This window comes from Panthera tigris, chromosome D3 (genome assembly GCF_018350195.1).
Source record: "Panthera tigris isolate Pti1 chromosome D3, P.tigris_Pti1_mat1.1, whole genome shotgun sequence".
In the NCBI taxonomy this organism is placed as follows: Eukaryota; Metazoa; Chordata; class Mammalia; order Carnivora; family Felidae; genus Panthera; species Panthera tigris.
The window spans coordinates 22,619,867-22,644,119 of NC_056671.1; the positions used below are offsets into that span (position 1 = coordinate 22,619,867).

Genomic DNA, 24,253 nt, shown 5'->3' on the forward strand with positions numbered 1-24,253 from the left:
ATGATGAGCTGATAAGCATGAACATGCTATGTAAACCCAGGCACCATCACATAGCTGTGAAAGAGGGGAAGTGGTTTGTCTGGAGGTCTACAGATCTAAGTTAAGGCTAAATACAAACCTGGTCCCCAATCCCCAGGGAGGGCCTCTGTTTATCTCTGTTTATCTCTTACGGTGGGGCCCTGCACCAGACATGATTGTGCTCTCACACACACCCCTTCTCAGGGGACCAGTAGATTGTGCCAGACTAGACACCTAGCCCAGAATCCACAGGTGGGCTGGGCTGGGCAGACCCCTCTCCAGGCTATGGGACATGGGCTGAGAAAATGAGAGGGGGCTGGGAAATTGAACTGGAAAGTGACAAAGTCACTGCTGGGGCCACATTCAGAAGAAGCTGACTGAGGGGGAAGATACAGAGAGTAGGGAGCATTAGCAGAGCTGAAGGAACGTTGAGCCCCAACTTCTGTTTCTCTACCACCCTTGGCTGCCCCTGAGTTGGTGAGCTGGGTTTTTTCAGCAAATAGCCTTTGATTTGAGCAGGACTGAGTAGTCCCTGCTCCTCAGAGCCAAACACATCCTTGACTACAATAATCCCTTTGGAAGGGGTAGATCACACCTAGTACATATGCCCTTGAAAGCCTGTGCAGGGGGCTCTCCCTAGCCTGGCCTGAGACCTGCCACTGCAAGCAGGTGAGGAGGCAGCAGGGTGGTACAGTGGCAAGTGCCCGAGGGCTGGCATCAATGGCTCTGACACCTCCAGGCTATGTGACCTAAGGCAAGCCTCAGGCCTCTCTGAGTCTCCACCCTTCTTTGTCAGGATTGTAAAACCGAGAGGAGCACGGAGCAGGTTCTGAAGCCTCTGAGAAGTGCTCCTGATGGTGACTAAGGTGGGGCAAGGGAACAAGCGCTCTGGGGTTCTGGGCACATACATTTCACCTTCAAAGCAGGCTGCATATCTTCATTTGGCTTTCTGGTACTTTGACGTTTGTTTCAATATAAGAATTTTTAAATCGCCTACTTCCCCTTCCAATCCAGATGCTAAATATTTGAAACTGGAGCCCTAGGAAGAGGCATATATGTAATATGCAGGTTTGATAACTTTGTAGCACTGTAAAACTTGACATGCTGTCTATCAGAAAGCCCCTCTGAGACAAGCCCCCTTCCTAACCTCGGTGAGGTGGGGCATGTGGGGTGCCTCCTTGGCCTGAACCCCACTTCCTGAGGTCCCCGAGGTCAGCTCGGGGTTCAGGGCCCTCCCACTAACAGGCAAGGTTCTGGGGCCTGGCTGCTGGGGCCTGGGGTGGTACCCTGACTGTGTGTTGGGCAAAGCAGAAGCGAGAGCCCAAGCTCTAGGGTCCTGGGCCTCAGGTTGCCTTTGGATTCTGCCATATAGTCATAACAACCATGGGAACCCCCAACTTTCAGTGTTTGAGTGGAAGAGCCAGGAAGCCACCCCAGGCCAGGTCTGTCTCCTAAGGCACGTCCCCTGCCTGACATTGTGGGTGAGTCGCATGTCCTCTTTGAGTACCAATTTCCTTAACTGTAAGGCAGAGATGGAAACAAAAATATCCACAACCTCAGAGTCATGCAAGAAAGTGTCTAGCAAGTACATGCTCCCTAAACAGCAATCACCTTTGCTACGGCCTGCATCACTCCCTCAGCACCCAGGAGAAGGCTCACCCACCTTCCTTTGCTCCCCTGCAGGTACCTCTTCCTTCTGTGTTCCAGCCCCCGGCACTCACTCGCCAACTTGAGGCATCAGGACGCTGGGGCAGGTGCACAAACACTTTAATCATTTCATAGGCAGGGTTTGAGCGTCTCTGCAGAGCCCCCACCAGCTACTATGCCACAGCAAGCACTGGGGCCACCGCCATGAAGGTGGAGTTGAGAGCTGGGATCAGGGCTGTAGCCCCTGGGCCATAGAGGTCTCCTTGCAGGGCTTCAATCCCAGAGGGGCAGTCCTCATAGCACCAGTAGCCGGTGACTTCTCCTCCTTGTGTTGAGGAGTCGGAGATGCTTTATACCCTACAGACCATGAATGGCCTTCAAAGGATGCCTGTGTGGCCAGACTGGGCCAGACTGGAGCAGACAGCCCTCCCAGGGAAAGCGCTTGGTTAACTGATCCAGGGTGGATGATAGCTTAGGACCTTCGCAAGGGTGGTAGCTGGAATGATCCAGGGGACCCTATCCAAGTGCACATGAGGTAGCAGCAGGGTTGGGCTGTTACAGCGATGTCTGGAGGGAAGGCGGAAGCCCAGGGAGTGGGCAAGGCTGCTGGGGTGAGTGAGCGCAGAAGCTACCAGGTAGCCAGCCTCAGCTCAATGGTTTCTCCATCCTTGGGGGTGTATTCAGCAATACCTGCAGAAACAGATTGAGCAGGGGGGTTAACAGGGAAGAGAATCCTATCCCCAACCTCTTCTTATGGACAAGCACCCTGAGGCCAGGGTCTATAAGATCCACTCAGGGCTTGGTGGTGGGAAAGTGGGAACTATCCAGAGCCAGTCTGGAAACTGAAATTAGCTGTAACCTCGGGTCCCTAAGGCCCACAGGCTTATTTTAAGGTGGGGGAGCCCCCCGCCAGGGGAGTATACAGGACAGCATTCTGGATAACTAACACAGGGTGAAAGGAGCCAGAGACCCCTTGACAACACCTGGTGGGCAGGGTCACTGTCTTCATAGTCCCCTGTGGGGCCAATGGGAAGAGGGACTTGCTCAGTGTGGTCTGAAGGAAGAACCAAGACCATGAGTGAAGTCTCCTTCAGGGCCAGCCTCTGATCACTAGAGACAAAGCAGGCTCCAGCATGATACCTGGGTTCAAGCCCCAGCTCTTCACTCATCAGCGGTATGACTTTGAGCAAGTTATTTAACCTCTGTGAGTGCTAGTTTTCCCATCTCTGAAATGGGGACAATAATGGTATCAACAACCAGGTATTCCTTTTTCCCCATGAGAGGGGGTTCAAGCTGGACTGGAGGGCTAGGGGGTGAGAGATAGAGGACACATGGCCCACATCTGCCTCATGATTGGGTTGTCCCAGGCTACCCTCCCTGCGCCACCCCCTTCCTTCCCCACAGCCCAGCCTCAGTAATTAGAGGCCAGATCTGGGGTCTCCATATGCCACATCTTTGTTTTATTACTCAATCTTCTCAGAAGCCAGGCAGAGAAAGAGAATGCTTTTTCTTGGACTCCTTCAGAAAGTCCCACATTCTGGAAAGCACTTAGCTCAATTCCTGGCACATGACAGGTGCCCAACAGAAGCTCCAGGTAGCAAGAGCAGGGACAGATGACCCTCAAGAGTCTGCCTGGTGACTGGGGGCTGATGCACAAGGATGCTCATGACAGCTTGAGGTGTAAGAGTTAAAACTGGAGACACCCCAAATATCTAGCAGAAATCAAGAAGTTGCAGCCTATCCATCTCACCCCATGCCCCACCGCAGCACCCAGTGCCAGGGCAGGCCCTGACTGGCCTAAACCAGGTGTGTGGCAATCCTTGCTCTCCAGCCAATGGTGAGTGCAGAACCTGAACCAGCTCCTAGCAACAGGGATGGGTCCAGGAATGTACCTGTGTCCCAATTCCACCTTTGTCTGCTGGGGGCAAACAAAGTTCTAAAAGGGAGCAGCTCTGGGAAGACATAAGAAGGTGTGGAAGCCAACAGAGAAAGGAGTATGGAGTCACAGGGGAGCAGGGCTGGAGACCAGGTTACACCAGCCCTGAAGTCCTCACTCCAAGACACTCTGGACTTGGGTCACAACAACCCAATGGATGGCATACAGTGGAAGCTAGTTTGCATCATGTTTCCTGTTACTTGCAGCTCAAAGCATCCTCGTGAGTGATATATTCTACGTGGCTATTACAAAGGAAGGGGGAAATATACATACAGCAACACAGAAAGATGTCTACAATACATTAAGAATGAAAAAAGGGGCGCCTGGGTGGCTCAGTTGGTAGAGCATGTGACTCTTGATCTCAGGGTCATGAGTTCAAGTCCCACACTGGGCACAGAGCTTACTTTAAAATAAACAAACAAACAAATAAATAAAATGTTTAAAAAAAAGAACAAAAATTAAAAAAAATAAGTTGCAAAACAATATACAGGGCTCTGCCATGCAGTATGCTAGCACTAGCCACATGCAGCTATTCAGTGTTTGAAATCAGTACAGAAAAAGCATGCAAAATGTCACTAATAATTTTACATTGATTATAACTTGGAATGATAATATTTAGGATATATTTGGTTAAATAAGATACATTATTAATATTAGTGTCACCAACTAGAAAATTTAGAATTACACATGTGCCTTGCATTTTACTTCCGTTGGACAGTATTGCTACAGAGCATGGCTCCATTTTTATGAAAAAATAAACTCATGTATTTAAAAAATTAGGTATAAAAAAATACACCAACAGTTAAAAACAAGAAATAAAAAGCAAAAACAAAAATAAACAAAGAAAAAAAAAAAGAAAGGAAAAGAAAATATATCAATAATTAAAAGAAGTTATTTCCGGGTAGCAAATTATAGGTGATTTTAGCTTTCTTTTTTGCCTGATTTCCTAGAGTTGCCACAGTAACTTACATAAAAATTCTTAAGCATTCAGTTAAATAACGTACAAGCAACCTTGAGCATCAGTGATTATCTGAGGCTGAGGCCCAGAAAGATTCAGAGGAAAGCTGAGGTGTGCTGGCCTCACTGCAACAAGGCTGGATGGGGGAGATGTCCAGAGGTTGCTGGCCACCAGACCTACCCTGTAGCAGTGGGGTGTCAGGGGCTCGGAGGAGCTGCCAGAACTCACGTTCCCCAGCTTCTTTTCCCATCACAGAGGTCAGGAAGGGGCCTGACAAGGTGTTCTGCGTTCCATACCTACCAAAGGGACAAAGAGAGGGAGAAGTGACTTTTGCTTCCACTGACCCAACAGCAGGAGCAGAACTGCCCCCACCAAGAAAGTCCTGGCCTCTCCCTTAGGGCCAGAGTCCTTCCCAGGCCATAGGCCTCACCTCCATGCCTCCTCTGCAGCCCCCTGACACTGCCCACCCAGGGGACTTCACCCCCTCTGCATTGACCAGGACCATGGCCTACAGGAAGGGACGCCTATTATATTAACAACTCAGCAGCTGCCCCCTCTCTGGGAGCTGATGTTGCAGGGGTGACGGTCAGAAGATGCCAGCCCCATATATAAGATGCCAATGCCCAATGAGAGAGGGTGAAGCCAGCATGCAGATAAAAGCAGGAACATGCGAGATGGAGACACCTGGTGGTGGCATTGGGTCTCTGGTTCTGGAAATTTTATGACTCAGTGGCACTCCCCTCTTCTTGTGGCAAGATTGCTCAGTCTTCTCTCTGATTCTACACACCCCATGCTCCCCGTTACCAGAGAGAGTTGGAGTTAGATTTCTGACCTTTGCAACCAAGAGACTCCTTATTCACACCACCCCCACCCTGAGCTCCTGGTCTCCAACTCTGTGTTTCTCCAAACCATGTGGATGCTGCTGCCAAAGGGATCCTCTTAAATCCATAGGCCATGTTCTTCCTCTCCCCAAAAGGCTTATCAACGTTTCTGTCTTAGAGAGGGAGGGTTTTTACAGTTTTAAGAAACAGAAAACCACTCATGGTGACTTAGTCAAAGGGAAAGTGTTATTTGAGGGGGTGTCATGGAGCAGTCCCCATTGCCCTGTCATTCCCTAACTCTATGGGTCCGTGTGGCTGCTTGGGGCACGTCTCTCTGTTTCTCTCTCCTCTCTTTCTCTCAGGAATCTCTCTGCAGTCCAGCTTTCCCTGCCATGCATTCATGTGCCGTCAGACATGGCCTTCCTGCCTGGCCTCTGCACCCAGTTCAGACACCTACTTCCACTAACAGAATTGCTTCTCTGATTAATATCCCTGATGTCTTCTCAGAGGCTTTGGAATTCTGAATTAAAACGTTAAGTTCTTTTTTTTTTTTTTTTTTTTTTTCATTTTGATGACATTTTACAGACAGGAAGGCCAGCAGGTTCTGGGTAATCTCAATGCCTGCTGGACTGTGGCCTGCCAAAGGTGCTCGGTGCGTGTGGCCGTCTGGGACTGTGTTGGCTCCCAGCAGTATTGCTGTATGAGCTGCAGGCTACCAGGAAGAGAACTGAGGTGGGCTTAGTAGGTAACTCATCACAGGGAGTAGACCAAGCCCATCTGACAATAAAAATTCTTATTCTTATGAAAGCTAACATGTATTGAGCTTACTAAGTGTGGGACCCTGCATATATAATAAGCATGTTCCATGTCTTCTTTGTGCACTAATTCCTGGACTATTTGCATGGGCCCCGTGAGGAGCAGGGCACAGCTGGTGTCTTCAATGGCTCATTGCAAATAACGGGTTCTGGGCCGGTAGCTGGGGAGTGGAGGAGCTGGGATTCCAGTGTGGGTGCTCTGCCTCCAGAGCATGTTTTCATAGCTATGGAACAACGCTGGCCCATGGCTGTCTGTTTCCACTGCAGCGTGAGCTATCAGGGGTGGAGAAGGTGGAAGCAGAGCCTGGGCCGGCACCTCTCTTGAGGGAACATTCTCTTCCATCCTCGTCCCATCCAAGTTCTGTTTCAGGGATGTGGGGTCAGGAGGGGGTGAGGGCTGGGAGGTGGGGGTCTCACATGAATCCTCTGAGCTTCTGGGCCTTCTTAAGGACATCTTCCAAGGAGGACCCAGCAGGGACAGAGATGGAGTTTATGTATGGTGGCGAGACACTGGGGACGTTCAGCACGACACTGATGACCTCTTGGGTCTGTGAAGGGGTCTCCACAACTGGTTTCAACATGACTATGTCAGGGAGAGAGGAAGGGGCAGTTGGTGTGAGGGCAAGGAGCCAGGTGTTGGTCTTCCTTTCTTCCCTCGAAGACACTGTGGCTCGTCAGAACCCCTTCCTGCCCCTTGGTCCCATCTCAGCCAGCACCACCAGCTGCCATCCCAGCCTCCCCTGTCCCTTAGCCCCCCAGTCCCCCAGCTGCCCAAAGTTGGGCCCCTCACTGGTTTTTCTGCCTCCAGTATCCCCCTTCCCACATAGCACCCCACATAGCACCCCAGAGGGCTCTTTCTAGAACATGCATTTATTCATATGACTCCCCTGTTACCTCCGAAGGTCTTCCCTCTTCATTCTCCTGCCTGTAAGCCCAGCTGATTCTCCCAGACCCTACTCTCTAGTAAGACCTTCCCCAAAATTTCAGTCTTTTCCACCTCGGTGCCTTTGTTCTTGCTGCCTCCTCTCTCCTCTGCCCTTGCTACTTTCTTCCTCCACTAGCAGATCCCACTCTCCAACTCAAGTCCTTCTCCCACATGAAGCCCTGATTCAAGCTGCTAATTGGAACTCATTAGGATGTATCAGAGCTACCCAAAATGTGTCTCTCCCATTCATTCATTCAAACATTTCTATACCGGGCATCATGCAAGGGGCTGCAGATTCATGGCCCACCCAGAGCTCTCTATTTGGTATCTCTCTCCTCATACTGTGGCTTTCTAGAAGCTGTGACTGAATCTTAGCTGACAGTATGTCCCACGTGCACCCCCAAACCCCCGTTGACTCAGCAAATCAGGACTAAGCAACTTCCCTTCCCTGACACATGCAGACTTCAGGAAGGGCCCTGCAGACTGAAAAGAACAGGGCTCCCCTGAAAGGCCTAGCTACCTCTTGGTGCCTCACAGTCTGGGGAGATGAGATCCACATAGCTCTTGCCATTCAGGACAGGCAGCAGCTGGGAAATCATGAGAGCATTCTGGAAGGCCCCATCCTGCACACTGGCCAACAGAGCAGCCCTTGCCTTAAGGCACGCTGTGCCCAGCTCCACCCCAGGCATGGAGGACTTCATCAGTAACTGGTGACAGAACGGGGAAGAGAAGGAGGAGGTGAGGTGGGTCAGCTGGCATGGAGGGGGCAGGTCTTCCAGCCTCTGACCAGGCCACCTCCCACCAAACACCAGGGTGGGCTATGGCCCCAAGCTCTCCTTCCTACCTGTAGTGCCAGAGGGGTGCTGTAGACATTTCCAAAGTAGCCCTCAGGGGTCTGGGCCTTTAGGATCTTCTCTCGTATGTTCTCAATGGCCCGGGTGATCTGGTGTTTCCGATTGGGGTTGAGGTTGGAGTGCTCTAGACAGGTGAAGGCCAAGCCTGCCATGGCCACTGTGTCTGCAAGGGACAGAGCCAATTGGGGTCAGACCAGGCAGGGCCCTGGAGCAATAGGTGACCACCCAAGGCCTCGAAGAAGGGCCATAATCAGATCAGCAGTTTAGAAAGTTTTCACCAGCTAAAGGGAACAACTCAGTCCAGTGTGCCTAGAGTTTGCTCAGTTTGGCCACTGTAAGTCCAGAGTCCTGGAAGCCCCTTAGTTCCAGGCAAATGGGGATGATAAGTCACCCTACCCCTGTCTATTATTTAAGGGTTAGAGGTTAGGGAGAGAACCTGGAGGAGAGAGATCCAAGAGGACTTTATCTTACACCACTCATTCCCAAACCTGCCTGCCCTTTGAAATCACCAGGGAAGTCTGGAACTCACTGATAGCTGGGTCTACCTCCAGCTAGATTTAATCGGTCCAGGGAGCTGCCTGGGCCCCAAGGTGATTACTGTGTCCACAGTGGTTTTTCTACAAGCCTCGGGCAGAGAAAGCTTCCTACTGCCTTCTTTCTGGGGCACCTCCTTGCCCTCCCAACCTACTCCATCCTACCCCCACCCTATGTGAGGCACACACACTCACTCACAGAATGCCAGAACTGAAAGAGACCCTGAATCACAGTGACAAGAAAGGGCACTGGAAGCCCAAGGTCACATAGTGAGGTAGCAGTTCCAAAATCCACGTCTCAGGCTTCCAAGCTCATATAATGACAAGATCATAACTATGTATCCAGAACTTCTCTGTGCCAAGCACGAATCTAAGTCCTTTATTTATAAGGCATCTTCTATCAAGATACTGCTGGGAGGTTATTTTACAGGACAGGCTGAACCATAAAGGCCAGCTGGCTTGCCCAGGGTGTCCTACAATCAGTGTGTGTGACAGAGCAGGGGTCAGGATCTCAGTTCAGCATCAACACTGGCTCACAACCACTGTACCACACTCAAGAGTCCTCACCATTTCACTCCTAAGGGACTCATGAGGAGGGGCCCCAAGGAAAGGTGATCTTGGGCCAAGGGGTAGAGGCCCTCAGTTGGGGCTGGGGACTAGAGGAGTGCCAGCCTGGCTTTAGCAGGGTCTAGCCCACTCACCCACAGAGAGGTGGCCCTGGTGGAGATGCTGTTCATGTTCCACGGCATACAGGAGCTTTCCCACCACACTGTCATGGAGCCGCTTCTGGTGAACACACAGGGCCAGGATGCCCAGGCCATACTGATAGTAGCTGGTGTGGGGCTGGCCCTTGTTATTGTGTCCTGGGAGGGAGAAAACCATGGGGCAGGGGCTTCATACCAGTGCTGAAGATCCACTACGTGTCAGGTGCTGTGCTCAGAGTGATGACCAAGCCGGTGGTGACCGGCCAGGCACAGCACAGCCAGGGTCTCCAACAGTAACACAACCTGTACTCATGACAGCATGATTAGTACTGAAATGTGGACCGAAGTCTCTGGGGCCATATGGTAGAGGTCTTTGACTAGCTGGGGAGTCAGAGCAGGATTCTCTAAGACAGTGATGCTGGGATGGTGGGTGGGGGGGAGCTAAGGTGGAGCAGGAGTAAGCTAGAAGGGGAGGGAAATCTTCTAGATAGAGAAAACATATATTAAGACCTTGATCTGCAAGCTGAGAGATCAGTGTGGCCAGAGCCAGAGGGGCAGGTGAGTGGGTGAGCCAGAGAATGGGAGAGTAGGTCTTAGAGAGGAGAAGAAGGGCAGACAGACTGGGCTTGAGGTGCTGTGGACACAGCAGTGGGCAGCCTGTGCAGGGTTTGAGCAGGGCTAATAACATCAGATTTATATTTAAAATGCTTGCTCTGGCTGTCATGTGCCGGGCCAAATCAGGAGGCAAGACAGTTGGCAGAGAGAGGCTGAGGAGTAAGTAGTACAGGGGCTATGCCAGGGGTCGACAGTCAGGTCAGTCATGGTGGCTGAGCAGTAGAACTTGTCAACAGAGTATATGTAGAGTGCAGGAAAGGCTTGATCAAGGATGGCAACTGCAGCAGGCCCAAGCCTCTAGGTGGATAGTGACACAGGCAGAATGGGGGGTAGGAAAGAAGCCTGAGGAGAAAACCCAAAGTTCTGACTTAGATGCTTCCCCACAGAATACTATCTGATGAGCCCCAACCCCCAACACTCGGCAGACCACGTCCCCCTCACCAATGGCCTTTTTCTCATCCTCCAGGAACCGCTTCAGCTGTGAGACCAGCCTGTCCCCCTTGCGGCCCTCAACAAGCTCACAGTTAGCCCTGAGAGCTAGCAGGTAGAGGGCCAGCTGGCCCATGGAGGGCTTGTCCTGGTAGTCACTGTTGTCATCGTTGAAGGTAAGCCTAGGAAAAAGCCAGTTAACAACACTTCTGTAAGAAAGTGCCACCCTGGTGAGCCTGGCTTGGGGCACCCCCCTCAACATCATAAAGTGAAAAAAAAACCTAACAGTAAGAAACTTTCCTAGAACTGCCCAAAGCAGATGTAATCAGCTGTGCAAGTTGTAAGGTGCATGCCACACATATTTCATAAAGATGAAAAATTAGACTCAAGGACAAACCCTGAGGGTTCTCACATCCAAATGACCTGTGATTACCCCACCATTTTGATCACACTTTGCCTACACAGTCTTCCCTTTCTTCCCTCTCCCTGCCCTGCATCCACTCTTTGAGAGGGAGTCCAAGCAGGACAGGCTTCATGGTGTTCCTGATCCTTCACCTCTCATTCAAACTCCCACAGTGAGCCTCAGAACAGGTCTTCCTTAATGCCCCTGGAAAGGGAGCACAGAGTTACATGCTGCTAGATGCTGCTTCTGGGCTTAGTATGGAAGATTGCAGTCATGGATTAGTGATGTCTGCCTCAGCATGGGAGGGAAGCACAGACGGATGCTGCTTCTGGGCTCAGTATGGGGTGGGGGGCAGAGGGGGAACTGTGGTCATGGATTAGTGATGTCTGCCTCCAATCTGGTCAAGCCAACCCCATTCTACAGATGGAGGAAGTGCCAAAGGAGACAAACTTGCCCAAAATCTCCCAACAAATCAATGGCAGCCCAAACGAGAACATAGTTCTCCTGTCTTTTAGGATGTGGAGCAAGGTGTGGGGAAAGGAGAAGAAAGTGAACAGCAATACCCCAGGAGGCTGTGCTGGTAACTGAGTTTGAGGATGTGCAGATAGAAGGCCTCCCTGGCCCCAGCCTGCAAGCTGGAGAGGCGCAGACCCACGTAGATACTGGGGTTCAGGTGCTCCAGAGAGAGCCAGTCCATCCAGGGCAAGAGGCGCTGGCCCAGCCTCTCCACCAGCTTGCTATTCACCTGTGGTATTTCTTAGGAAAGAGAACAGACCAAGTGAGGTCACAAGGCCAGGCCACCAGCAAGGAACTGCTTTTACCTTACCAGGGCCTTCTCCGGGGTATAAACAGCTCTACTCCCTCTCCATCCAGTACACACCCTACTTGTATGGGGAAATATGGCTGTAATAAAAGGCAGTATGTAAATAGGGGAAAGTAGATTTCCTAGAAGAGCAGTTGGAGTGGGCCAGGGAGAGGTGGCGGGCTGAGGGCAGAGGAAGCTGGTACCGGGCAACCAGTCTGCCATCAGGAGTAACAGAGAATGGAGGCCAAGCCGTGTGATATGCCCTAGCCACTGTGCCCGACCTCACTTGGTCCTCATGCCAGCCCTGTGGCATAAGTACTGTCATCATTGCTTTGCACAAAAGAGGAAACAGCCATTCAGAATTAGGTTGTGTCTTCCAGAAGGTTGCACGGCCAAGGATAAACCTGCCTACAAAACCCCTGTTCTCTGGTGCTTGGCTAAATTCATGTTCTATCCATTTACACAAACTGCAACCCACATGCAGAACATGTTACATACCCAGTTTTAAAACTCTGCTGGCTGCCTATGGCTAACTGGGGCTGCCTGGTGAGCTTCCTCTGTATAGATCTCAAAATAATGCTTTTCCTATCACATCTGTTTAGGTGAAGGGGACCTGAGATTGAGGGGTGAATCCTTGGAAAGCCATCATTGTTTACAACCATTTCTCTGTGTGCTTTGGGATTTGCCTGAAACTGTGTAACCAAAATGCTGACATACCAGGGGAAGCCTCAGGGATATTTTCTAGCTCCAGCTGACTGCTGCCTTCCACCCTTAGGGAAGGAAACTTGAGCTCAGTAGGTGGCCCTGGAGGCACTTTGGACTTTTCCCCATTTACTGCCTCCCAGTTGCTGTAGGGCTCCAGCTACTTCCACTGGGCCACATCTCAGGATGCTGGGCAGGCCACCCCTCCCAGGAGATTCAGCAATGGAACTGCCAACCAGAGCTCTTCACCTGCCTCTTGGGCCTTCTGATACGAGGACAGGGTTCCTCTCATACAGGCCCACCTTCCTTGGTTTGGGTCCCACCATTTTTTTTTTTAAAGTAATCTCTACCCTCAACGTGGGGCTCGAACTCACGACCCTAAGATCAAGAGTCCCATGTTCTACAGACTGAGCTAGCCAGGTGCCTAATGGGTCCCACCATCTTATGCCTCTTTTCCCAAAAGTCACAGGTATTTGTTGCTACCTGTGGAGGTGGTGGGGGTAAGGGGTAAGGGTGACTTTTCTTTCTCTTTCTCTTTCTCAGTGCCTTTCTGTATCTGCTTCCATTTCTGTAGGTATTTCCCTCATTCTCTCTGGACCTGTCTTAGTCTCTACCTCTTTCAGCCTATCTCTCTGGTCATCTGTCTCTCTGTAACTCTCTTTCCCTCTCTCTTTTCTTCAAACTGGTAGGGGAGCCTCACCCCCATTCCAGGCTTTGACCTCCAGCAGATGAGTCAGCCCTGGGGTTACAAGTGATAAAAAGAGGAGCCAGAGCTATAAAGAGAGGCTGATAACCACAATTCAGCCTCCTTAAAAGGAAGGAGCCAGGCAGATTCACCTCAGTAATAAAAGTGGCACTGGGCAAGCTCCCTCCCATGGTGCCTCCTGCTCACAGGGCCACCCAGCGTTGCCAGCTGACTGGCTTTGACATTCAGAAGCATAGAAGCCTACCCTGGGCAAGCATTAGTGCAGCATCCTTGTCAATTTCACAACTGCACAGAGCTTTAAGCTGGTAAAGCAGATGTTGTGGGATCCTTCACACCACACCAAGGAGGAAGGCCAGGAAGCATTCTTAGACCATTTTGCAGGTGAGGGAATGAGGGTTGGGCAGGTAAGTGGCTCAGCAGTAGTGGGCTGTACCCCCAAATCCTGCCCAGGGCTTCTGTCTAGACTATGGGCCCACTATTGAATGGTTCATGCCCAGTGAGGATGAGGACTGGGTCCCAGGTCTCCCCTGGGGACTATCTAGACAGGAACCAAGATCCAATAGTGAGGGGTCTGGTTGCACTTATGGAACACAGGTTGGAGGCTCCTGGTGCTCAGGGAAGACCCTGGCCTGGAATTCTGAGAACTGAGTCCAGCAAAGCCCCGACAGGTCACCGGGCTCCTCCAACCCTTGACAGACTCATCTGTCACTTGGACATGACTGAACCTGCCTCTCGATTTCTCCAAAGATCACAAGAGACACTGGGAGTGAAAGCATATTGCACAGTGTAAGGCCATGGGCAGAATATAAGGAGGGAGGAGAGGTGGGTAGCCCCAGAACACAGAGGCTTCCCTGCCTGCCTTCTGCTTTCTGCCCATCACCAGTGCACAAATAGCCCCAGGCCTGTGTGCTCAGACTCCCAAGGATTCCCAGAGAGACTCCTGGGGACACGGGCACACAGAGCTGAAGCAGCCAGGCTCCTATGCTAGTATGCAAATGCCTTGCCATGACCTGCCACCTGTGCCTCTCTCGGGCTTGTCTCCTGTAACAGTGACTGCATACTAGCTTCCCTCTGCCTGGGATGCCCGTTCTACCCCCCAAACACACTCCTTTTCTTGCCAGCTCCTTTTCTTCCTCTGGGCCTCAATCCCCCTGTCACCCCTGGTCCTCAGAAATCCTTTCCTGAACACTCTTCCTGAATCAGTGACCCCCAGCTCTCCACCTCCATGCCTGGCTCACTTCCTTTGGTGCTTACCACGGCCCCCAAATACAGCACTGATTTGTCTCTTGACTTCTTTTGTCTGTCCCCTTTACTAGAACAGATGGACTAGGAAGACAAGGACGGGACCTGTCTTGCTCCTTGTTCTTTCCCTAAAGTCTAACACTGCACTGACACAGAGAAGTCTTAGTCAATGCATGTTGAATGAATAAATAAACCCATGAGTGAATGAATGGGAGCATTTTTGCATGGTGGGCTATCAGACATACACAGTTGACCCTTCAACAACACGTGTTCGAACTGCATGGGTCCACTTATATGTGAATTTTTCTTAATACAGTATAGTACTTTAAATGTATTTTCTGCGGTGCCTGGGTAGCTCAGTCACTTAAGTGCCTGACTCTTGGTTTTAGCTCAAGTCATGACTTCACAGTCTGTGGGTTCGAGCCCCAATCTGGCTCTGCACTATCAGTGCAGGGATTCTCTCTCTCTCCCTCTCTCTCTGCCCCTCCCCTGCTCACACTCTTTCTCTGTCTCAAAATAAATAAACTTAAAAAAAATGTACTTTCTTTACCTTGTGATTTTCTTTTTTGTTTTTAATATTTTTTTAATGTTTATTTATTTTTGAGACAATGCAAGAGACAGAGTGCAAGCAGCGGAGGGGCAGACAGAGGGAGACACAAAATCGGAAGTGGGATCCAGGCTCTGAGCTGTCAGCCCAAGGCCGACGCAGGGCTCGAACTCATGAACTGTGAGATCGTGACCTGAGCCAAAGTCGGATGCTTAACTGACTGAGCCACCCAGGTGCCCCTATGCCCCTACCTTGTGATTTTCTTAATAATATTTTTTTCTAGCCTACTTTATCATAAGAATTCAGTATATAATACATATAACATACAAAACATGTGTTAATTGACTGTTTACCTTATCAGTAAGGCTTCTTTCCAGTCAACAGTAGGCTATTGGTAGTTAAGTTTTAGGGGAGTCAAAAGTTATACATGGATTTTTGGCTGCATGGAGGGTTGGCAGCCCTAACCCACGTTTTTCGAGGGTCAACTATAACTAATCTCATTATAGTGTGTCAAACACTGAGGTCCAGCTAAGTCCCAACTGTTAATGAAGCCCAAAGGGGCAGATATAGTGCACCCTCCCACACACCCCAGCCTACTTCCCCAGGTATTATATAATCAGGGGCTCGGACATTATAGTCCTCCCTCCTAAGGACCCAGGAGAAAAGAGGCGCAGGGTAGATCTTGTTACTCACCGCAGATATCAGCGAGAGCCCCCAGGCCCCCAAGCAGGAAGAGGAGGACCCCAAGGTGCCCCATGGCAGGAGCAGGTGGGTGAGCAGCAGGCGGGAAGCTGGACAGACTCCTAGGGCTGGTCTTGCAGAGGCTTTCCTAACCACAGCTGGTCACGGCTCTAGAAGAGGCAGCTTCCTGTCACTGATTAATCCCTCCACGCCAAGCAGCAAACTGCTAAGTCAACAGAGAGAAAGAGGAAAAGATCTGTAGCTGAGGGAAAAGGAAGGGCAAAGAACAGAGGAAGGAAGGGCAGAGCAGTCTTCCTGGAGGTAGGGAACGGCACCGGGGGGTGGGGGGGTGGAGGGGGAGGGGGGGCAAGTAGGAATGGTATGAGACACCTTGAGGCCAGCCACATTCTGTCTTGCTGCCTAAAGAGCCCTGGGCAAGCACAGAAGGCCTGACATCTGATCTGCCCAAGTTTGTCCAACTGTGCCTGTGTGGTATCCCTTTCACTGTTCCAGCTGTGGACAGGAAGGACTGGGGTGCCTACCTGGTACCCCCCACCCCCAACAGAAGGAGACCCTGGAAGTGCTCACCCAGTTCTGGGACAGGGAGCAAACAGAAAGCTGTAGTGGTCACATGAGTGACTGCTGGCGTCAGCTGTTCTCTGCCTGCCCGCCCAGAGTTGGGGGTGGGAGGGGCTGGACCCAGGCCAGTTTTCTCAACCGGCCAGGAAAGCTGGAGGCCTCCTGAAGACAAAACGAAACAAGGAACAGGATTTAATCATTTGAGACACGAAGCCCTGGGTAGCAGGGCTACTTGTTAGGTCTAGGAAAGTAACCTTAAAAAAATCTGTAAGGAGAAGAGAGAACAAAGGATTCCTCATCTGCCTAACTACACAGGAGAATCAATGTCTAAAAGTTAACCCTGGTGGTACTGTGTGGCCTTGGCCAGGTCACTTAACCTCTCTGAGTTTGAAATAGTTTCTTCTGTGTGAGATGACAGGGTTGGATGAGATCATTCTAAGCTCCTTTCCAGCTCAACTTGTGAAAATGTTATGATCTTAAAACACCTATAATCATTTCCTCTAATGAGGAATGCAGTCATATTATGGCTAATTGCCAAGGTTTAGCCTTTCAAGATAATCTGGTTTTGTGCCTGACTTATCACAATTCAAGCTCTTGACATTGATAAATACAAGTATATGTATCTGTTTACAGAAATACTTTACAAATTAAAATTAGATTCTCTGGTGCAAGAAGACTGGGTGTGGCCCATAGGAGTGAGGTTCTCGGGAAGGAGGGAGGCCAGCTGGAGGCCCAACATCTGCAGATTCTCACGTTTGGACCTCCAGGGGACCCTCAGCAATTTCTGTGCAATGGAGTTGTCTTGATCTGGGACAGGACCGTCCTGGCCCCCCAACCCTCTGCCTGTGGTGGGTGGTGGTGATTCTGATTCCTGCCACTTCCAGGAAGGCAGCCTGGAGGACGTGACCATGATGGAGGAACTCCCCATCCCCCAGCCTCTGGTGAGAAACAGTTTCCTTTAGGAGGATCACCTCTGATTCCCACAGACTCAAAAGTACTGTGGTGACCAACCAGGGAGGAGGCACATATCCCATAGCTTATCAGAAACAGAATCACTGGGGGCAAAGCTGGGCTGTTTTAGGTAATACCATCTAGAAAAGTGAAAAAGAAAGATGACTAAAATGTTTGGTTCAGGATTTCTACTTAGGGATATACACCAAGAAAGTAAAAGTTAGCTTGGAATGAACAAGTGAAAGTCTGCCCTGTCCATGCATCGGGACAGGTACCGATAAAGTCAGCTGCAATGTTAACAGGAAACATTTTTCCCAAGGTCATGTTACAGCTATAAAGTGTCCCAATAATCATGTTCTTTGAGTGACTATTACTTTTTTACTGAGATTTCTTTGTTTTCCCCCTAAAATCATAAATTTGCTATTTGAAATCATAATTATAAGAAAGAAACATGCCTGGAGGAGCTAACTCACTTTGACACAGAGAAGCAGCCTCAGGTCAGGAGTTTCTGGACACAACATTACACACCCATCCTTGTAATCTCCAAGGGAACAGGACTCTGGGTCCACTTTGCTGTCCAGGTCTGAAGTTGACCCCTCTCACGCAGCCCTGCAATGCATTGAGTCTATCAAAACACTGCTTGGTTTACGTTTCATCTAACCACAGCCTTTTGCCAAATACTTCAATAACCTCTCTGTTTGTGTGGTCAGACCCCCATAGTTGCTCTGCTCCACAGAGGAGCCTGCAGATTCAAAACAGTCCCAAGGATCTGTCTGAGAAGTTCTCTTGGGACCTGCCAGCAGGGATCCAGTGTGTTCTCTCCAAGGGTCCTGGTCAGAACAACCAGCCTTTGAGGATGGAGGGAGTTTCAGGTGAAAGAAGGAAAATAGCACTGCTAGGAATTTAGCCAAGGGATACAGGAGTACTGATGCATAGGGGCACTTGTACCCCAATGTTTATAGCAGTACTCTCAACAATAGCCAAATTATGGAAAGAGCCTAAATGTCCATCAACTGATGAATGGATAAAGAAATTGTGGTTTATATACACAATGGAGTACTACATGGCAATGAGAAAGAACGAAATATGGCCCTTTGTAGCAACGTGGATGGAACTGGAGAGTGTGATGCTAAGTGAAATAAGCCATACAGAGAAAGACAGATACCACATGTTTTCACTCTTATGTGGATCCTGAGAAACTTAACAGAAACCCATGGAGGAGGGGAAGGAAAAATAAAAAAAAAGAGGTTAGAGTGGGAGAGAGCCAAAGCATAAGAGACTCTTAAAAACTGAGAACAAACTGAGGGTTGATGGGGGGTGGGAGGGAGGGGAGGGTGGGTGATGGGTATTGAGGAGGGCACCTTTTAGGATGAGCACTGGTGTTGTATGGAAACGAATTTGACAATAAATTTCATATATTGAAAAAAAAACTACAATAAAAAAAAAAAGAAGAAGGAAAGGCTGTCAGACAGGATTACTCAGATTGTCTGATGTTGCCCAGCATTGCATGGATTAAGATAGTCTAACAGTCTTGTGTCACGTGCAAGTCTGTTTTCTCTTACTAACCTGGAATCCAGACCTTTGGAGATGGGAAACTTGCTAAGTGGACATTTAACTCTTTCCCTGTAGCATTCTTTCCTGGATTTTGATAGTTAGCCATTAATAAGCACTAAAATGGAATGAGCTTGAACCATATGCCTACCACTGTGCTAAGCAGTTCACAAACATTCTCATCTGATCCTAATGAGAAACCTAGGAGTACAGTATTACACTCCCATTTTATAAGAAATGGGCTTGGACAACCATCTCAGCACATGGCAGAAGGAAATGGTAGGTCTTTAAGAATGTACTTCAGGGGCACCTGGGTGGCTCAGTCAGTTAAGTGTTCAACTTCGGCTCAGGTCAAGATCTCGCCATTCGTGGGTTTGAGCCCCAAGTCAGTCTCTGTGCTGACAGCTCAAAGCCTGGAACCTGTTTTCAGATTCTGTGTCTCCCTCTCTCTCTGCCCGTCTCCAGCTTGCTCACTCTCTCTCTACCTCAAAAAATAAAAAAAATAATAAAAAAATAAAAGAATGTACTTCAAACCTAGGCTTCAAAGAATTCCAAAAGTCAAAGAGATAAGACAATGTGAACAGTAACTGAACAAAATATGTATGGGATTGGAGCTCTGGGCTGGCTCAGTTGGTGGAGCATGCAACTCTTGATCTCAGGGTCATGAGTTCAAACCGAAGCCTACTTAAAAAAAATGTATAGGATCTATACGTAGAAAACTCTAAAATATTGATAAAATAAATCAAGGAAGATCTAAATAAATGGAGAAATATCCTGTGTCCATGGACTGGAAGATTCAATATTGTTAAGATGTCATGGTGACACTGATGTCAATGTGATCTAGAAATTCGAATGACCCCATTCAAAATCCCAGTAAGCTATTTTGTGGATGTTGATAAACTGATTCTAAAGCTTGCATGGAGAAGCAAAATACCGAGAATAATCAACTACTGAAAAAGAACAAAGTTGAAGGACTGACACTATCTAATTTCAGGATTTACTATAAAGCTACAATAATCAAGATGGTGTTGGGGCACCTGGGTGGCTCAGTCAGTTAAGCGTCTGACTTCTGCTCAGGTCATCATCTCGTGATTCATGGGTTTGAGCCCTGTGTCAGGTTCTGAGCTAATGCTGACCACTCAGAGCCTGGAGCCTGGTTCAGATTCTGTGTCTCCCTCTCTCTCTGCTCCTCTCCTGCTCACGCTCTGTCTGTCTCTCTCTCTCTCAAAAATAAATAAACATTAACAAATATATATATGGTATAGAACTGGTGAAATAATCAATGGATTGGCTAATGGAACAGAATAAAGACCCCAGAAACAGACCCACACAAAAATTGTCCACTGATATCTTGACAAAGAAGCAAAGGAAATTGACAATGGAAAAAGGATAGTAATTTTGTGCTCTAGTACAACAAATGTGCTAGAACAAATTGGATGTCTATAAGCAAAAAAAAAAAAAAAAAAAAAAAAAAAAAAAGTCTATGTAGGGATATGTCTTATTAAAAAAATGAGAGCTAAATGTAAGATACAAAGCTATAAAACTTCTAGAAGAGGCAATAACTTTTTATTTCTTATTTTCATTTTTTAAGATTTTTAAATTTTTTAAAAGTAATCTTTACCTCCAACATGGGGCTCAAACCTATAATCCAAAGATCAAGAGTCACACGCTCTACTGACAGAGACAGCCAGGCGCCCTGAGGTGATGACTTTTTAGATACAACATCAAGGTCATGATCTGTGAAAGAAATAACTGATAAGCTGAGCTTCATTAAAATTAAAAACTTCTGCTCTGCTGAGAACACAGTCAAGAGAACGAGAAGACAAGCCATAAACTGGGAGGAAATACTTGCAAAAGACATTTATGGTTAAAGACTGTTATCCAAAATATACGAAGAACTCTTAAAACTCAACATTAAGAAAACAAGCAATCCATTTTAAAAATGGGCAAAAGACCTGAACAGACCCTCATCAAAGATGATATATAAATGGCAAATAAGCATCTGAAAAGATGCTCCATGTCATATGTCATTAGGAAATTGCAAATTCAAACAACAGTGATACCACTACACACCAATAGTGCTCAAAATCCAAAACACTGATAACATCAAATGCTGGTGAGTCTGCAGATCAACAGAAACTGACACTCATTGTTGGTGGGAATGCAAGGTGGAACAGCCACTTTGGAAGACAGTTTGGCAGTTTCTTAAAAGCAAAACATAGTCTTACTATCAGATCCTGCAGTCATATTCCTAGCTATTTACCCAACTGGAGGTCCACACAAAATTCTTCATGTGTAACTTTACAACAACTTTATTCATAATTATCAAAAACTGGAAGCAACCAAGATATTTAAAAAAATTTTTTTTAATGTTTATTTATTTTTGAGACAGACAGAGAGAGAGAGAGAGAGAGAGAGAGAGAGAGAGCATGAGTGAGGGAAGGGTAGAGAGAGGGAAGCAGGCCCAGGCTCTGAGCTGTCAGCACAGAGCCAGAGCCGGGGCTCAAACCCATGAACCGCGAGATGATGACCTCAGCTGAAGTCAGATGCTTAACTGACTAAGCCACCCAGGCACCATCCCCCAAGATATTCTTTAATGGGTAAATGGATAAACAAATTCTCACACACATATATAATGAAATATGGTATAAATTTAAACAGCAATCAAAAGAAATGGGAAAACAAGCCACAAAGACACACAAATGAAACCTAAAGGCCTATTAATGAGTGAAGAAAGAAGAGAGTCTGAAAAGTCTACCTAGTATATGATTGTAATATAACATTCTAGGAAAGGCAAAACTATAGAGATAGTAAGATCAGGAGTTCCCAGAGATTAGGGGGAAGAAGCTAGGGTAGGGAGATTGAATAGGTAAAGCAATAACAGGGCATTTTTTTAGCACAGTAAAACTATTCTGTATGATAGTAATATGGTGGATACATAATATATGTATTTCTCAAGACTTATAGAACTTTACAACACATAGAGTGAACTTAGTGCATGCAAATTAAAAAAAATGATTGAGGAGATCAGGGGATTCCAGGATAGAAAGCAGAATGTGATAAGCAATCTAGTCTGTATTACCAATATATGAAACAACCTCACTGAAGGGGTGGAGGAAAGGATGCTGACCTAAGAAACTTTGAAAATGAGTGGGATCGTAAGAATAATGGCAAAAGGATTTGCACATAAGCACTGTACACTAAGTTGTATATCATGAGGGTATGAGTTAATTCTGATACTATTAGGCATGTGTACTGGAACTGAACAATTAAGTAAATGGATGGCAGATTATAGAAGGTAGGTTTCTCACAGCTGGAGTGGGAATTTACAGATAAGCAAGGGGAGGTTAGAATGATCCAGATGATAACGGATTAGCGCTGGAGACATCACTATGAAGTCATATTTAGCTCAACGTAGACAAAGATGGTTACATATAGAATATGTATAGATTTGTGTGTACAAAATAGAACAGTATTGTGAAAATTAAAAAAAGGAAACCTTGTTTACAATGGCATTGGGAAGCCAGCAGGGGGAGCTCTCGTGGCCTACCACTTGTCTTCAGTTGCAGACCCTCTAAGAGACTTTGCACGTGGATACCCTAGTGTCCTAGCTGGAGGAAGGAAGATTTCCTCCTCCCCTGGCAACCACATAGCCAATGAGAGACAGTCAAAGTTCAGCAAATAAGAAGCCACTATTCTTAGAACTCCCAGTCTACTCCAATGGACTATTTACAACAGCCCTTCCAAATCCCCCTTTTCTCTATAAAAAAGTGTTCCTCTCATTTGTTCTCCTGACTCACTTATGGTTTTGCTGTAGCTTGCCTGTCCTGGATTGCAATTCTCAGCTATTCCCAAATAAAGCCATCTTTTGCCCGTAAAATAATTGGCACTTTTACTTCTAAGGTTAACAGCGTACATACATATATTTTTTGCTATCAGCTGTGAAGGCCTAGAAGCAAAGACACCACAGTAGCAATAAGATTACCTAGTGCCCAGATTTTGATTTATAATACTATTCTCCAATAAGAGAGAGGAGGGCTCCCTGGAAAATAGCCTGATTCTAGGACTGGGGCAAGAAATATACAAGACGAGCCTGGAACACCTTATAGTGCCAGAAAGTAAAGAAGTGTGTACACGCCAGCCCTCTCTCTCTCTCTCTCTCTTTCACACACACACACACACACACACACACACACACACACAGAGGCATGTATGCATCTGATGGAGTGTGCCAAGGGAATAGAGAAGTCAATGAAAAGAACCCCCTAATGGCCTAAGCTGGAACAATCTGAGCAACAAAATAAAGAAGTATTAGAATATAACTCCCAAAACAACAATATCATTAAGTCCATACTGATTTAATAAATGATTGAATAAGTAAACAAATGGTGCCATAGGCTGCACATTTATGTCTTCCCAAAATTCATGTATTGAAACTTAATCCAATCTGCAACCAATGTGATGGTATTTGGAGGTGGGGCCTTTGGGAGGTGATTAGGAGCCCTCATAAGTGGAATTAGTCCCCTTATAAAAAACACCCCAGGAAGCTCCTTTACTCCTTCAGCCATGTGAAGAACACAGTGAAAAGACAACTGTCTACAAACCAGAAAGCAGGTCCTCCCCAGATATCAAATCTGCTGGCATCTTGATCATGGACTTTCCAGCTTCCAGAAATGTGAAAAATGAATTTCTAGTGTTTATAAGCCACCTAGTCTACAGTATTTTGTTATAGCAGCCTTAACAGACTAAGACAAATGGATAAGAGACAAATATCTTATGCAGAAGAACTCCAAATAATGTGTGTAGATATTCTGCCTTCTTGAAGGGGGAGCATAACTCCCCACTCCACAAGTATGGGCTATGCATAGTGACTTCCTTCAGAAGAGTACAGTATGGAAAGGAAGTGGGAGGAAGAGCAACTTTACAGTGGAGAAAAGATATAAATCCTCAGAATGAGGAATACCAGTGAATCTCAAGCCAGAGAAATATAAACAAATCCAAACTTAGATACACCATAACAAAACTAAAAATTCAAAGATAAAGAGAATATCCTAAAAGAAGCTAGAACAAAACACATTTCCTACAAGAAATAATAATTCTACTGACAGATAACTTCTCACTAGCAACAATGGAAGCCAAAACACACTAGATTAATGTCTTCATTGTGTTGAGAGAATACACCATTGGAATGGTATTCTATACCATTGGCTGGAATTCTATACCCAGTGGATCTATCATTCAAAATAAAAACTGGGTAAAATGAAGACATTTTAAGACAACCAAAAATCAAGAGTTTACCTGAAACAGAACCTCACTAACATACCTCCAGAAGAAGGAAAATGTTTACAGAAGGAAAGTCTAAGATGTAAGAAAGAACAAGAGCAAAGAAAATGTCAAGCTTGAGGACAAATGTAAACAAATATTGACTATGTAAAACAATGCAAATAATGTCTAATATACAGGGCATAACATCAAGATAAAAATAAAGTACAATTGTATATAAGTGTAGAGGGTTCAGATTGGAATTAAAGGAAATAAAGGTCTGTGTATTTTTCCTGAGAAGAATAAAATAATGATTAACTTTAGGATCTGCTAAGTCAAAGGTGTAAGTTAAAATTTGGGGGTAATCATTAGAAGAACAGAAACAGTATATAAACTATTAGAGAGAAAAACAGAATTAGTATGGGGAGAATGAATCCAAAAGAAAACAAAAAGCAGTAGAGGGATGGGGGGGCGAAACCTAGAAAAAGTGAATAGATAGAACAAAAGTTAGACAGAAGACATAAACCCAAATATATCAGCTATCACAGTCCATGTACTAACAGTGTCTT

The 24,253-nt window shown here is 47.1% G+C and overlaps 1 protein-coding gene across 4 annotated transcripts; it reads right to left on the minus strand.

The window, feature by feature from the left end:
* Positions 1-1,768: 1,768 nt before the first annotated feature.
* Positions 1,769-17,480, minus strand: TCN2 (transcobalamin 2). Of its 4 annotated transcripts, none has more exons than XM_007082557.3 (11): positions 17,345-17,480; positions 15,930-16,082; positions 15,354-15,564; positions 11,222-11,414; positions 10,268-10,437; positions 9,209-9,370; positions 7,965-8,137; positions 7,641-7,827; positions 6,613-6,778; positions 4,740-4,855; positions 1,769-2,355 (listed from the first exon to the last, which is right to left on the minus strand). In XM_007082557.3, the coding sequence occupies exons 3-11, from the start codon at positions 15,415-15,417 to the stop codon at positions 2,294-2,296; spliced, it is 1,293 nt and encodes a 430-aa protein (XP_007082619.2). In that variant the 5' UTR covers positions 15,418-15,564; positions 15,930-16,082; positions 17,345-17,480; the 3' UTR covers positions 1,769-2,293. The 4 variants fall into 4 exon arrangements, with proteins under 4 accessions (XP_007082619.2, XP_007082618.2, XP_042817541.1 ...); XM_007082556.3 differs by having other exon boundaries at positions 15,354-15,567; XM_042961607.1 differs by lacking the exons at positions 15,930-16,082; positions 17,345-17,480 and adding an exon at positions 15,732-15,836.
* Between the last annotated feature and the right edge of the window lie 6,773 nt (positions 17,481-24,253).

Bases quoted from the DNA above. Each gene is read 5' to 3' on its own strand.
- TCN2 (XM_007082557.3), bottom strand. From the start codon at position 15,417: ATGGGGCACCTTGGGGTCCTCCTCTTCCTGCTTGGGGGCCTGGGGGCT. The intron at 6,779-7,640 runs GTAGCTAGGCCT...TCCCTGACATAG, and splicing joins AGACTGTGAGGCACCAAGAG to TCATGTTGAAACCAGTTGTG. The intron at 4,856-6,612 runs GTGAGACCCCCA...TCCCTTTGGTAG, and splicing joins CAGAAGCTCAGAGGATTCAT to GTATGGAACGCAGAACACCT.